Source organism: Haemorhous mexicanus, chromosome 1 (genome assembly GCF_027477595.1).
Source record: "Haemorhous mexicanus isolate bHaeMex1 chromosome 1, bHaeMex1.pri, whole genome shotgun sequence".
NCBI lineage: Eukaryota > Metazoa > Chordata > Aves > Passeriformes > Fringillidae > Haemorhous > Haemorhous mexicanus.
Window position 1 is genome coordinate 134,886,461 of NC_082341.1, and position 14,798 is coordinate 134,901,258.

General features: G+C 43.0%; 1 protein-coding gene across 4 annotated transcripts; it reads right to left on the bottom strand.

The window, feature by feature from the left end:
* Nucleotides 1-100: 100 nt before the first annotated feature.
* TP53INP1 (tumor protein p53 inducible nuclear protein 1) lies at nt 101-11,757 on the bottom strand. 4 transcript variants are annotated; one of them, XM_059863995.1, is made up of 5 exons: nt 11,619-11,757; nt 8,486-8,767; nt 7,620-7,968; nt 5,940-5,973; nt 3,406-3,567 (listed from the first exon to the last, which is right to left on the bottom strand). In XM_059863995.1, the coding sequence occupies exons 2-5, from the start codon at nt 8,595-8,597 to the stop codon at nt 3,550-3,552; spliced, it is 513 nt and encodes a 170-aa protein (XP_059719978.1). In that variant the 5' UTR covers nt 8,598-8,767; nt 11,619-11,757; the 3' UTR covers nt 3,406-3,549. The 4 variants fall into 4 exon arrangements, with proteins under 4 accessions (XP_059719960.1, XP_059719953.1, XP_059719978.1 ...); XM_059863984.1 differs by having other exon boundaries at nt 7,620-7,971; XM_059863977.1 differs by lacking the exon at nt 5,940-5,973 and having other exon boundaries at nt 101-3,567.
* Between the last annotated feature and the right edge of the window lie 3,041 nt (nt 11,758-14,798).

Below are 14,798 nucleotides of genomic sequence, written 5' to 3' on the forward strand. Positions count from 1 at the left end.
GAGCAAGCAATGAGACAAGCACTTGGACCTGCCACCTGAACAGGATGCTCAGGCATTTGGATTTTCATTAACCTGTAACATTAAAGAACAGACTGACAAGTTTTAGTAGGCCATTTTTTATTGAGAGTTAAGATCATGTTTCCCCACAGTGCGCAGAACGCACTATGAAAACAAAATACAGAAGATCACTTTAGTAAATACACACTGGTTAAGCAATGCTACCTTTTTTGGCAAAGTGCTGTATTTTGTCTGTTTTCAGCTTGTGTTAAACTATTAAAAATAAGAGCCACAGATTCTTCCATATCAAAAAGGACTGCTACAAATAGAGAAGTGGCTCTGGAGAGAAGCTGCCATTTATGCATAGACTGATGTACAGTATTAATCCCAACTGAAATGTCCCTTTTGAATCTTCAAGTTTGCTGTGTAGAAGGCACAGTTTAAAATGCAAATCTGTCCATTGACCAATACATATGAAAATACAATTTCAGCAAGATTCATGAATATCAATCAGTATGAGACAGTGCAAGGCCTCCACTTTTACAAGAAAAAACACACACTTTAATACAATTCAAAAAACCATATAAAAAGCCACACAGCTCACTATTAAAACAGTAAACCAAAACAAATCTAATTGCCCAATAGCTCCAGGCACAAAACAGGGCTAGACCAACATAAATATGTAAAACAAATTAACAAAAAGCCGTTGATGTAGTACTATCTCACACAATAATATGGTTTCCAATATTACAAATTGAGAAGCACAGCTTTGTGCAACACAATAGTTTATATCCTGAAAGATATAGGTTTTCATCACCAGAAAGTTATCTAGTAATGCAGTATAAAAAGATCAGTATCTCCCAATTCTAGGAGCAGTCTAAAGTTGCATTTACTTGCCTACTGAGAAGAACAGACCAAGGCTCTCATTTTAATGCCTGGGAGCCTTATACTCTCAGCTCCACCTCCCCATTAGGAGTTAAGGGATTACTTACTCCTTCCAACAAAGAGAGGTGGAGACTCCATCTTCCTTCATTGCACTTTAAGAAAATTAAAGCTGAAGGAAAGTAGTTACTTTTATATAAAGAAAAACAATACAGGAAAGCAAAGGATTTTCCTGAGCTAGAAAGTTGGCAGCAAGGATAAGGAAGTTTAAGCTAGACAAAAAGTTGGAGTGATAAAGGTAGATAATCTGAGGCAAGTAAGAATACTTGTGAACAGATAAAAGACTGGTGAAACTACAGCTATTTGCAGATAAACCAAAGAATTTGGACCACATGAGAATTGTTGTATGGACATGGGCACATACTGCTAAAACAGCAGTAACAAAATATCTCTTTTGGAAAATCATGGTGTGACCAATTTTGTTTTCTTTCAGTGTCCATGTGAATTCAATTTGTCAAAAAAAAAAAAAAAAACCCAAACCAAACCCAAACAACAAAACCCCAAAAACTATCACAGAAAGCACCTCTTGCTTTTGTACATTTAATTATTGTCAACATCCCTTTGTGACAATCCTAATTGCAGTGAAGCAGCACATCTGCAGTGAAACATAAGTTATAAATGCTGTTCCCTATAAGCTAAGTAGGTTCCACAACAATTCCAGCTGCAGAACACACAACAGTACCACTACATCAAGATCAATTTGAATTGCTGGGGTTTTGCTTCAGTGAAACTGAAGCATCTGGCTGAATTTAAATACTTCATAGGTCTGGAACTATTCATATTATCGACCTTGTCTTATTTCAAAGACTCCTCACATGACTTCTTGTACCAACTTCTGTGTAAGGACTACTGGAAGACACAGCTGAGTGTAAAGTTAACACTGTAATGCCCTAGGCACTAAACATAAGGGAAAACAGCAAGTCACATTAAGCACTGGCAGAAAAGAAGATAAACTTACTTTTGGTTCCCCCCCTTCTTTCACTGAAGATTTCTGCCTCCTTACTTCCATTCCCATTTAATCCACTTCCCAGACTGATCTATCAGGGTTCAGCATACCACTGGCTGCTGTGTAACACAGCTTTTGTTAACAGGTGAACTTTACTTTACCTGTAGCTCTAGTTGGCAGTGCCTGCCAACTTCCAAAACATCTTGCTCAGTGTTCTTAAGAAAACTACTGGATAGTTTTGAATGGCTTTTCTTTCCTGTTGGCCCATGGAATTGCTATTAAGTCCTTCAGCCTCCAGTGGGCTAGGAGAACAACCATGGCTGATTGATCAATTTTTATACACTGTTATCACTGTGTTTAGCTCAGCATCCACTTCTCCCTGCCTCACACTGCCCTTCATTTCCAGTCCCCATTAACCTGGATTTCATTTTCATAGAGAAAAAGAGAGAAAATTAGGAGACCTTAGAATAAAAGCTCCTTCTAGCTACTTCTGAGCTACTCTCAATCTGTGAACATGAGACAATCTAATAGCAAGTTGAAGCTCAGAAATAGCTGTCTATCAGCCTCACTTCTTTGAAGAGCAGTCAGCTACTGACAGGATTAAAAGAACAGTCAATCCACCATCTTTCTCTTTTAACTAGACTAGAGATTAAATGAGATAGGGTAGGGGAAATACATGCTTCAAAGACAGAAATAGTTAGAGAAACTCAAACTTTATCTAGTAAAGCCCAGTTCAGTTCGGAGTTGTGCATCTGCACGTTACCCAAAGGTTCACTTTTCTTCCCACTCCACTGTGAGGTACTACATCTGTAACACGGGTGCCATATTGTACTGCAACAATATTGGTGGGACATTTAACCCTCTTTCAATATCCATATGAAGTACCCAGCACACCTACACAGACCCCACTAACACAAGTAAGTTCTAGGAATTTAGATGAGATGTCCTTCTTGCAACAGCTCAGCACAGCTATGTAATATCCACTGGCAGCTATAGAATTTCCTTGTCAGAAAGTAATCATATATGCTGAATACAGACAGATACACAAGCTGTCAAGTACTGGTCATTAAAGCACGTGGCTAACCTCAAATTTTCTAACTTTGTTTTGATTAATGCAAAATGTAACTGATTTCCATCTCAGTTAAATTTCTTTAAAATACCAACTAATAACCCATCTATACATCAAAGTTTATAAAACAGCACACAAACTATCGTACTGATAGGCTTCCAAGACATTGATATTTAACATCAGCATTTACAACTTGATGCAAGATGTCTGGAGATTTATGTATCTTTTGAAAATAATGCAACACTAGTTACGATTGTGTTTGAGGGATTGACAATCAGCTTCAGATTGACCACACTTACCTACACATGAAGACAAAAGCAACCTAAGAAACAATTAGACCATAGATTAAAACCACAAGAACCATCAGTAATTGAACTGACGCTGGCACGGCTGGTGAACAAACAGTCCGTTGTGCTTGATTTGCCGAGAGTGGCAATCCCTGGTAAGGTTTTGGCGACGGAGACTGTTCCTGTTGAGATAGTGTCTTTCGTTATGTTCTTTTATCCAGTGGGTAGGACGAAAGCTCTTGTTTTTTTCCAGAAAAGTTGAACTAGTAGCAAGAGCCGTGACATAGCAGTGAACACGCTGTCCCGTTTCATTTCGGGCCTCCTGTCTAGAAATGTAACAAGTAGGTATCAGTCACCACTGAGGTGCATTGGAAAGACAAGCAAAACAAAGGGTAGATAGAACATGGACATCAGCATCCAGCACTTCAAAAGAGTACCCTTATTCTACTTGACAGAGATTTGGGCTGAGGTAAGGTCAAGCCACTTACCACACTGGTAAGTAATATGCAGTGCTGCCAAATCACTTTCTGTATGAGGGCCCCACAACAGCCTTAGGACTTTCGCCGTCTTATTCTACCATAAGGACTTTCTTCCCCACACCCTAAGCCCAAGATGCAATACAGATCAGAAATATAAAACAATGTGTGTCACACTGCTCCAGCTTTAGAAGACTTGAGAGTTATCCACTAGGCAAAGTTTGGTTTAAAATCATCTTGAACATGGGGGGCTCAGCCTTAAAACAGAAGCACACTAACAAAAGTGCATTTCAATTGCCAGCCACACAAATAAATCCAAACAAACAATGTTCATGCAGAGGAATGGAAAGGTAGACCAGTTGTGACACACATGAAAAATAACTTAGAAGGATTGTTCCTCAACCAGCCCCCTAAATTTCATGAGCAGTGAGTCAGCAGTTTTGGCAAACCCTTGCTTCATCATGCACTAGTGAAAAACAAACCAGCAGCCTATGCAAGCAGCGACTGACATATTGAAAAAGGACTTCCCTACTTGACAGAACAATCACTGGCATTTCCTGAAACTTCCAAAGTAAAGTTAAAAATAGCCTAGCCATTTTAAAAGCAAAGCAAAACCCTAATCTGAGTGCTAGAGCTGGTGTGAGACCAGTGGCAGCAGAGTTTCTTGCCTTCTCTATCCCCACTCAGGGCCCAACAACCAGCTGTCAACTGGTCAGTGGTGCCTGGAAAAGATGTTTGCAAGACCAGGAACTTGCCCAGGCACGAGCAAGAGGTATCTTGGGAAGTTTCTTTCAACATTAGCATGACTTTATCATAAAGTCTCTTCTGGAAGAGCTTAACTTGCAATTATTGTATGATGTCTCTGTAGACATAAGTCAGGTCTGCCATGGCCATGGTACGCCCTTTGTAGCCTTACTCTGGGAGGCTGCAGGTGCCTGACACAAAGTAAGCTCTTCTGCCTCCGCCCACTCCACACTGGAGGGAAATATTCCTTGTTATCAAGGGAATACTCCCTCCCTTCTACTTTTTTCTTATTTTAAATATCCTAATCTTGCTTTTGGATCTTTGCGTAGTTTGATATGACTGACTGAAGACTAGAGACTGCAGAACAGTCATATGTGGCATGCTGGTCTTCCCCTGTTTATTCACTGGATATTGTCCTAAACCTAGCACTTGAAATACCAAGCAGAAAGTAAGGGAGTAAACAAGCACAAATCAATTCACAGTGCCTTGTAAATACAATCTTTGCAGATTAAACACCAGTTTTACTTATATGAGGGTACCTGCAAATATGGGACTACTATTTTCCTTGTGGAGTGATCCCTTAGTGCATCCAACAGTGCTGGAGGTGGAACTGCAAGTGAAGCCATTCTAGGGAAAGCTATTACAGAGCCAGGAAGCCACACCATAGTTATTGCAACCTGTATTTCCTAAGTATACCCTTAGCTAGCAAAGGGCAGCAACTGTTAATACAAACTGTTGTGGTTTTGTTATGGAAAAATATGACTAATCTGACAAAGAGGGAAGTTTATACAACATCCTTTTGCTTTGAAAGGAATTTAAAATGAAAAAAGAGATTTCCTCCACAAAAGGAGAAAAACTGGTTTAAACTTGATGGCTGAAAATACTTCAGCTTTTTCCTCCCCCCTTATCAAATACCTTTCCAGCAATGGTTTGCAAACCAACACTCTTCTATTTGTCATCAAAGTGACACCGGGATAGCAGAGGTGGTTTGAATTAGCTAAATGGCCACGTGCCCTTCCGAAATGCAGCCTTTCAGTACCTTAGGTGCATTTGGTAGGCTGGCACTAGTGAGCTCTATGCACTGAGAGAACAGGGTTGATGAGACTCCATCATATTGTCAGAATGGAGTTTTAGAGGGGCTGTGTCTTAAGCCGGACCATCACTACATACATTCGCTGCTGTGCTTCCAGTGTCTATTTTGCTAGAAAGCACAAGTGTCCTGCTCATTGTGCTACACAACCACAGCTCACTAGAAACATTAAAGGCTTCAGACACCCAACCCAATCATTTCAGTAATTTTTCTGCACTTAGCATTTTGGCTTGTTAAAGCAGATGTAGTTAGGCTTGATCAAGTAATCATTTGGCACAAAGGTTAGTCCTAAAACCAGTATTGCTTTGGCAGACAAGGCTCTAGAGGAAGCAGTGTTGCTAGCAGCCTGATCAAACAAAAAGCACTGTTCCAAAACAGTAGTACTTACTGTGCCAGTGTGCCTTAAGCAGCTTTTCTTGGCCCTACAATATTAAATGGCCAACCATTAAACCACTAGAGACTTCACAACAGCGTTTGAAACTTACTCCAGTATCACTGTAACCAACGTTCCCAAATTCTGCAGTCTACCTCAGCTTTAGACTTAAGTCTCACCCCAGTTGTCACATAAAAGACCCAGTAGAAGAACCCAGATCCTCTGACAAAGCAATAGCACAGAGTTCAGTGTGAAGAAACTTAATTACACACCAGCTGAAGAGCCTACCTCTAGCTTCCCCGGCCACTGAAGCAGGTTAACTGTACTGTGTAACACAAGACAGGATCCTTCTCTGGCTGAATTTACATCAGGATCCCCGGTTCAAGTGACTGAAAAGTCAGTATCCAACTTTTGAGTGTTACTATTCACTGCAAATTGGTATTTTAGATAAAGTGGCTTACTATCTTTTGCTATGGCATCTCCTGCAGCACTCCTGCAGATTCCTTCAGACCCTCATTTTAAAGCTGCTGAATACTCGCAGTTTCCTCCAATTTAACTTAAACTAGACCCTAATGCTTAAATCATAAACTGTCCTCCCCAAATAATTATACAAATCCCACACCAAGATCAATAGCATCAGCACTATACTTCAACATTATACAGCAGCATGTCATTTCGAAGTCATCTGTTTCTTTGAGCTAAAAACTTAAATACAGCAAGGGGCTGATCGGACCAGTCAACAGGCATCTACCTACAGAAACTCAAGTGCTATACTAATTTCTTCCTGTATAACAAAGCTTAGTATGCTGTGATGTTTTTTCTGTAGTGCTATTGCTTCTAAACTTGACAACTAGATGGTATGAAAATTCAGTCTGTTACTAACTGGGATTCACAAAACACCCAATTATTTCAAACCCAATGAATACATGGGCAAGCATGGGGTCATAATGGCAAAGGAATCCTCTATTTGCATACAGCTATGTTTACTATGCTGGTATAGGTGCATACACCAACACCAAAGAACGACAGTGCATGGCAAGCGTGCCTCTACAATAAACCCACAAGGATAGATTTTTAGGACCCAAAAGCTTCACTAAAAGTAGAAGGTTGCAGCACAGATTTTCACATTGAAGAGATTAAGTTTTGTGGAATCTTTTACTTCTGCTCCACAAGCCACTTGTGGGCAAATTTAATCCTATCCTTATCACTAGGTTGAGGAATGAAAAAAACATAGAAGCCTCCCACCTAAACCCAAAGCCACTTCCCTGTCAGGATCATTAAAGTTCTATGTTTCATCTCACAAGGTGACTGAAAGAATACTGACTAGCAGTTATGAAAAACACACGTAGTTGTGAAGGGGCAAAGTGCTTTGATATCTACATTACTGGCTATACAGTTAACTGCCACCAGTTTACACAGAACTGGAACATACTCTGCAAGGGAGTAACAAGGCTCCATGAATATTCACTGCAGTGCCAAAATGCATACCCAACTGTTTGCCAACACTGCCATCTTGTACAACATTTTTCTGAGGAGGCAAGCACCTGACAACTCTACACACCTTGTGTGGTATTCATGCTTTATTCACCTCCCCTAAAATAAGCTGGAAAATTCAGTATTAAGTGTCTAAGCTGATCAAGGAGAAACCAGATATTTTCAGCACCAGAGCTCCTTGGCAAGAGAATTCAGACATACCTGGGACTACCTGGGCTGTGAAACTCCTCATCCCCACATCCAGTCTCATTAAGGCCGTGACAGGTATTGTGCACAGCATACACAGACATGCTGGGATGCTCTATTAAGAGGTTCTCCATCGGACTGGTCTCCACTTTGATAGTGGTTAATCCACCTGCAGTGAAACATGGGGGAGGGGTAATAAACCAGCTCTCCTCCATAGGACATGACTCAAACTGGATGAAGCAAGACTCGCTGGCCTCCGGCAAGTGTTCCAAGGGAGACGATAAACAAGAGAAGACGGGCGAGCTGTCCGTGGCCGGCGCTTCAACAAGGTCTGCTTCCTCCACAGAGCAATTAGTGCAAGTGTCTGCTGCAGGGGACCATTCGTCAGCGGAGAGGAACCATGGATGTTGGTGATAGCAGAAGGTTGAAAACAACACAGTTGCACACAGCCAGAAACAGGATATGAAATAATAATAATAAAAAAAAAAAAAAAGAAAACAAAAAAAAGCCCTGTTAGTACATACACAAATTTTTACTTCTTAAAAGCAGGGGAGGGGAAAAGGGAGCTCCTAGACAAGCCATGTTAGACACGTGAAACCACTGTTATCAGTAAAGCTATATAATTGCGAAATAAGTCAAATAGATTTTATTTGTACAAGCGGTTCTGCTGAAATCTGTGTCAGGCTTATAAACCTGACATCATTTTTCTCACTAATTTACACAACATGTAACATTTGTTTGGAAGACACCCTACACTCTAATCCCACACTGGTTTTGCTGAGATAAAGCTTCCCCAAGCTACTGGTTTGTTCACATGGAAGTAAGACAAGCAAGAGCCAGAGCAAGACAAAGGCAGAACTTAAGTCTGACAGACATCTTACCTATAAAGTCAACCAGAATCCACTCGTCATCTTCCTTCTCACTGAACTCTGGCTCTTGGCTGGACAAGCTATCAATCTCTCCCATGAGCATGTTATTTAACCTCTGGAACATTACTAAGGCAGGAACAAGACTTTGGCTGGTAGGTCTTTATATCCAAGGTTCAAGGCACAGCTCACACTACTAGCAGAGTGGCATAGACTTGAGATTAAAGTGCATAGATGCTTTATCAGCTTAGGTACAGGACATGCAAAAGCATGACTTGTAAACAGTTTACGTGAAACCTGTAAAAAATGATGACAAGCATCTTAATGACAAAACCACAGGTAATATCCCTAGGGAAACAAATTAGAAGCCCTTTGTTAGTGCAGTCTGAGGTACCAGTGAACATTTTTCCCTGAAGAGAGGCAGCTCCAGTGGCATCTGCCATCCCCTCCCAGCTAGATACGTGCAAAAAAGACAATCCTAGGTCTCTCCTGGGAGCTGATTGCCTTTGTCTCAGGTGTCCTCCCCAAAAAAAGTCTGTTCAGGTGTCAGTCCCACCTTCTCCTAAGGGAGGAGGTGTATAGAACTCTTGTGTCTATGCTCCCCCAGCTCGCTCCCTGTCTTCCTCCGTGTCAGAGAGACACCAAGGGCAAGGGCATGTCTTCTGTTCCAGACAACTCATCTCCCCTGCTGACACAGAGGAGCCCCTGTGAGGGCTCCCGGGGAAGCCCAGAGCAGTGTTTCTTCTCTGTTCCATCCTGACTGCAAGTTAACACAGTAGCAAGGCACATCCTGTCTTCAGGTTCAAAGTACACCACACAGTTACCAGTGAGATGATTTTCACAGCAACCACCCAACTAGTCATGTATCCTAAGTCTAAGGAACATGGAAAAGTATTGGATATGTTTAACTAAACGCAGTGGTTATTTCTCAATTCACTCCCTTAAATCTACATGTAATTAGTCACTGTAAGCCTGACATCTCCATTTGGCAGTTAAGATGAAAAATCCCATTAGTACCAAGAAACAACGCTTAAACACCCCAGAACTGCCTTTGATATTTACATATGAGCCAATAAATAGAAGCCATTAAAGCAGGTGAAAAACCAAAAACTATGGAGAAAATATTCACCAACTTAACAACAAGTTTCACCCTAGAACTCTCAGGCCACACTAAAGAGTCATTTGGCCTCCTGTGTCATCTTATCCCAGGAAACCAAACCCCATCACCCACTTGTTCAAGGTAAGGACAAACACTTGCTCCATGCAGCTTCCTCCTTATTCAGACAGCACAGAAGGACAGAAGTAGAATTTAAAGTAGTCTTCAGGAGCAATATGAAAAGGTACAGTGAAACTCAAGAAGTTATGCTCAAGAGAAATTACTGACTGCAGGAAAACACATGACTAGAAACAACAGGCACAGATGCAATAGTGATATAGGTCTATTTTTAAGGACCACACTTGAAAATGAAACATCAGGTCTCCCCTAAAGAGAGCTACAGAAATTAACAGAAGTCTAAAGAAAATCAACAAAATTTTAAAAATGGTAAAGCTTAATAGAGGAAAGGAAAAAAATTACAACAGTACTCAATTCCGTGAAGAAAGAGGCAAACATTTATTGCCTTCTTTTATACCCAGAGCAAGCAGAAGTGGCTTTAAACTGCAGCAAAGCTCAACTTTCAGTGGTTACTAGCAGGAAACACTTTTAACATTAAGGTCGCTAAGCCCTGGATGGGTTACCTAAGGAAATGCCAAATGCCTACAGTGTTCCTAAGCACGTTCTTGAGAAGGTTTGAGTGCTTCAGTTATAGGCAGAGCTTACTATGGATAAGGAAATGAACTCTAAGTGAAAGCTTCAAGTCTGTAGTTTTCCAGTCACCTTCCACATCCTTCCCTAACTCCCTCCTGGCACCAGGCCTATGAAAAAATGAGTTTGTTTTTTCTTTAGGCTAACTAGTAAGCCATTGTGTGGCTGCTGATGAGCACTGGCTTTCCCTGTACTCCCACACACGTGTGTTGCCTCTTTCCTAGATCAAGCCTGGAGGTACCTTCAGGCAGAGGCTGTCTTTTTGTTCTGTGCAGAGTGGAGCAAGATGAGAGCTTACACTCCTCTGGTAAGGCTCCCAAGGCATCACAGCAACATGAAATAATTACCCTCTAACGAGTAAGAGAGAGATCACTGTTCCTGAGAATGTGAGCTAAACAAACCTCAGCTTTTGACCCACAAATGACTTTCTGTAGATCAAAAGCAGTTTGTCCCATTTTTCCCTTCCCCCACCCCAAAGAGGATCCAAAAAAACATCTGAATCATTTTGTCCTGGTTTCGTCTCCAGCTGGGCTTAAAACCACGGCACATTTAGAAAGCGGTTGATGCTTTGACATCCTTTTGGACAAGCGCATTTATAAAGGCCACGCTTGTGTGCTATTGTGCAAGTCAGACAGCAACAGAGAAGTTAGGCTGTTATCGAGGACCATCGTCCGTGGAGGAAAACAGGACAGAGACCGAGAGAGGCGTTCGGGTTCTTAGTCAGGAACTGTCAGCTGCAGGAAAACACAAGCCTGGGAACAACTGACTCAGCTACGGTAATGATTAAGAGGCTGTTATAGATAACACACCGAATGAATGTCAATACAGTGTCGCTGCAATAAAAAAGTATTTTTTCCTTTTTTATGGTTTTTTTTGTTTGTTTCTAACCTAGAAAAGGAGATGAGGTATGTGCTAAGCAAAAAGAAAACACAACCAAAAAAGACACCTCCCAGTCCCAGTGCAGTCCGTGGTCAGAGCCGAGCCGCCGATCCCCCGCGCCCTCAGCCCGCAGCTCCGCCACCGCCGCCAGGAGGCTCCACACGGCCGCGGCCAGAGGCGCGGGCTGACCCGGCACAGCCGCAGCAGCTGCGCACCTTCCCGGCCACGCTCCGAGGCTGGCCGGGGGGCGGACGGACGAGACCGCCGGCTGCTCCACAGCCGGGAAATCGCCAAAAGCCCCCGGCCGCGGCGCCGTCCCAGAGGAAAGAAGCCGGGATGGGCGTACGGGAAAACGGAGGCTCCGCCACTGCTGCTGCTCTCCACCGCTCAGACCGCGGGAGACCATCCCACCCGGGACACCGGCAGCGCACCCGGGGCCCGCAGCTCCCCGCACGGCGAACTCACCCGGACCGCGGTGACCCCAGCCCCGCGTCCGCGCCACCTCCGCGGAGCCCTTTGTTGTCAGGGCCCGGCGCAGCTGACGGACCGGCCGCCGGCCACGCCCCCCCGCCCCTCCGCCAATGGGCGCCGCCGTCGCCTGTCGCTAACGCACGTGACGGGCGGGCGGGGAGCGGAGGGGGCGGGGCGGACCCACCGGGCCCCGCCCCTCGCCCCGCCTCCGCGGACTGGGGCGGACTGGGCGGGCGGGAGCGGGGCCATGGGGGCGTTCCGGTGGCCTGCCGTGGGCCGGGGCACCTCCGCCAGACCGGGCTGCTCGCGGGCCCGTACAACCTGGCCTTGAGCGCTCTCAGTGATGGGGCAGCCGCAGATCCTCTGGGAAACATGTTCCAGTGCCTCACCACCCTCACCCTGGAAAACTTTATGGTCTCCCTGGAGCTTTCTCACGGCTAAACAATCCCAACTCTCTCAGTCTTTCTTCACAGGAGACGTGATCCATCCCTCCAGTCATCTTGGTGTTACTCCCCTGAACTTGCTCCAGCAGGTCACTGAATCACGGAATGGACAAGGTTGGAAGGGAGCACAGTGGGTCATCTGATCCAACATCCCTGCTCAAGCAGGGCCATCCCACAGCACATGGCACAGGATTATGTCCAGATGGCCCTTGAATATCTCCAGTGAGGGAGACTTCACCACCTCGCCTGTTCCCATGCTCAGTCAGCCACAGAGCAAAGAAGTTTTTCCTCATATTCAGGTGGAACTTCTGTGCATCAATTTCTGCCTGTTCCCTCTTGTCCTATTGCTTGGCACCACCATGAAGAGTCTGGTCCATCCTCTTGACAGCCTCTCTTCAGAGACTGATAGACATTGATGAGGTCCTCTCTCAGATGCCTCCTCTTGAGGCTGAATAGCCCAACTCTCTCACCCTTTCTTAATAAGAGAGATGCTCCAGTCCCTTCACCAATTTTGTAGCTCTCTGCCAGACCTGCTTCAGGAACTTCATATCTCTCTTGTACTAAGGTCCACGTCCTTCCTGTGCTGAGGATTAGATGCAGGACTCCAAATGGGGTCTTAGGGGAGCAGAGTATAGGAGAAGAATCACATCTCTCTCTCTTAACATTTATTAGGCTGAAGAACCTTAGCTGGGCTGTAAAGTTACCAAGTTAAAGATGTAAAGCCCTAGAAAACTCATGCATTAGGTCACTTACCCCATCTTTTTAGGAAAAAGATAGAAGAGGCAATGAATGTAAATGCAGCACTTTTCGTTTTAGCTGCTCATCTCTCAAAAAGGAATTTCCAGACAGTGAAGCTACAGTCCGGGAGAGCTGGTGTGGTTGTGCTGCACACCTTCGGTGACTTAATATTACTGGGTATATCAGAAAGTTAAGTCACTTCCGACTGCGGTGAGTGCTGGATGGGCAAAGATTTGTGTCCTTCAGAAGATGCTGAAATGGATCAGTGATCTGTATGCAAACAGCATTTTACATGCAACATGTCCTACCAATTTAGGATATTTCACAGTTTCAGTTGTGCTGTGGAACTTGGTTTATTACAAAATAATAGCATTTTGCAATAAAATACTATGTGTGCAGCACAAGTGTGTCGGTTGCTAGAGTCCAGATAAACTTGATCTTCTAACCTCAATGTTTAATGATATCTTTTTTGTCTACTTTTTTCCTTTCCCTTCCCCCCCCACCCCTTCATTTTCTTGTAAAGACAAAGCTTCTATATGTAAAACAAAACAGAGAAAATAGATTTTGGAAAAATGCTGCAGAGTGCCTTCCTGTGGCTGGGAATAGGCTGTGTGAGTTGACCGAGAGACTGCTTAGCTGTACAATCTGCAATATTTTTGCAAAAGCTTCAATTAGCTAGCATTTGATGATACTTTTTAATGCAGAACTAGCAGTTCCTGTATGAAAAGATCAACTTTATTTTTAAAACATCAGCACTATCAAGGGACATAAACAAATAGAATATTTGACTGAGCTTTCAGTTTAGAAGTTGAGCAAGAAATGAGAATGCTTACAAAGTCTCTTCAATTTTCAATGATAGTGGCTTCAGGATGGAAGGGGGAGGGGAGAAGCAGCACATATCTGCAAATTCAAGATAGGCGAGACAGAAAATTAAATGTACAGAATAAATGCCCCAAAGGACTAATCTGTATTGCAAAAATACATTGTGTTAGAACACGTTAATTAAGGTGATACAAACCACTTAGTGTAGACAAGAACTGTCATGTTCGGCAGCTGGGTTACCTTGGGTCAACAACAACAAAAAATGTCAAAGCTTTAGTCTTTCTTTGTACTGACTGTTATATTAAGCATTAAATGTTAATCAATTAACATAATGTATTTTTCCAGTGTAGGCAAGCCCTAGGAAAGCTTGGGTTGTATTTGAGACACAGACTCCTAAAGAAGATAAAAAGTCACTGTTCATATGTTTGAAAGTCCCTTGAGAAGTAATTGAAGGAATAGAAGCTCTCTTCTTCCTGTAGTGTTGCTCTCAAATTCTTCCATTTTCATTTCACTTATTTCTTAATTCTTTATTGTAACAAAATGGTGGAAACAATGAACTTGCTTATTCTTTCTCCCAAATATCATTGCTGTTGGCAGGAGAAAGGTAGTTCTGAAAGCTACTCTCTTTCTCAGCCTGGCAACCATCAGACTTTTGTTCCATATCTGACAAGTACTTAAGCATATGAATGGTTTATAATGAAATAAATTATGTGTGTGGACTCAAATACCTGCTGAGCAAGAGCCCAGGTATTTCATCCTGCACTCACTGCAGTCAACGATAAATTTTCTGGTGATTGTAGCAGTGCAGGTTGTGGCCTTAGATGCTTTATCCAAAGCCTTTCAAATCAATTAGCCTTTCTATTGATTCTAATTGTTGTTAGAGCAGGCCCTCAGCAAAAAGAGATACAGTTGCTTAGGTCTGGGACCTGCTGGACACAAAAATTTACTCAGAAACTGGCCTTCCTTTGAGGAATTTGATGTTTATATTTGTATTACAGAAAATATTCTGAAGAGATGTCTGGAGGAAGAGAACCATTCATGTTTGCAGTAACATGTGCCCATGCATGATTCTGGATTTATTGGTACGAGTTAGCAGCGAGCACATTGTACTTTCTGTGTGCTCAGTGGCAGCTTAATGGCACAGCCATTGCTGCTCTGTGTGTCCTGGGAA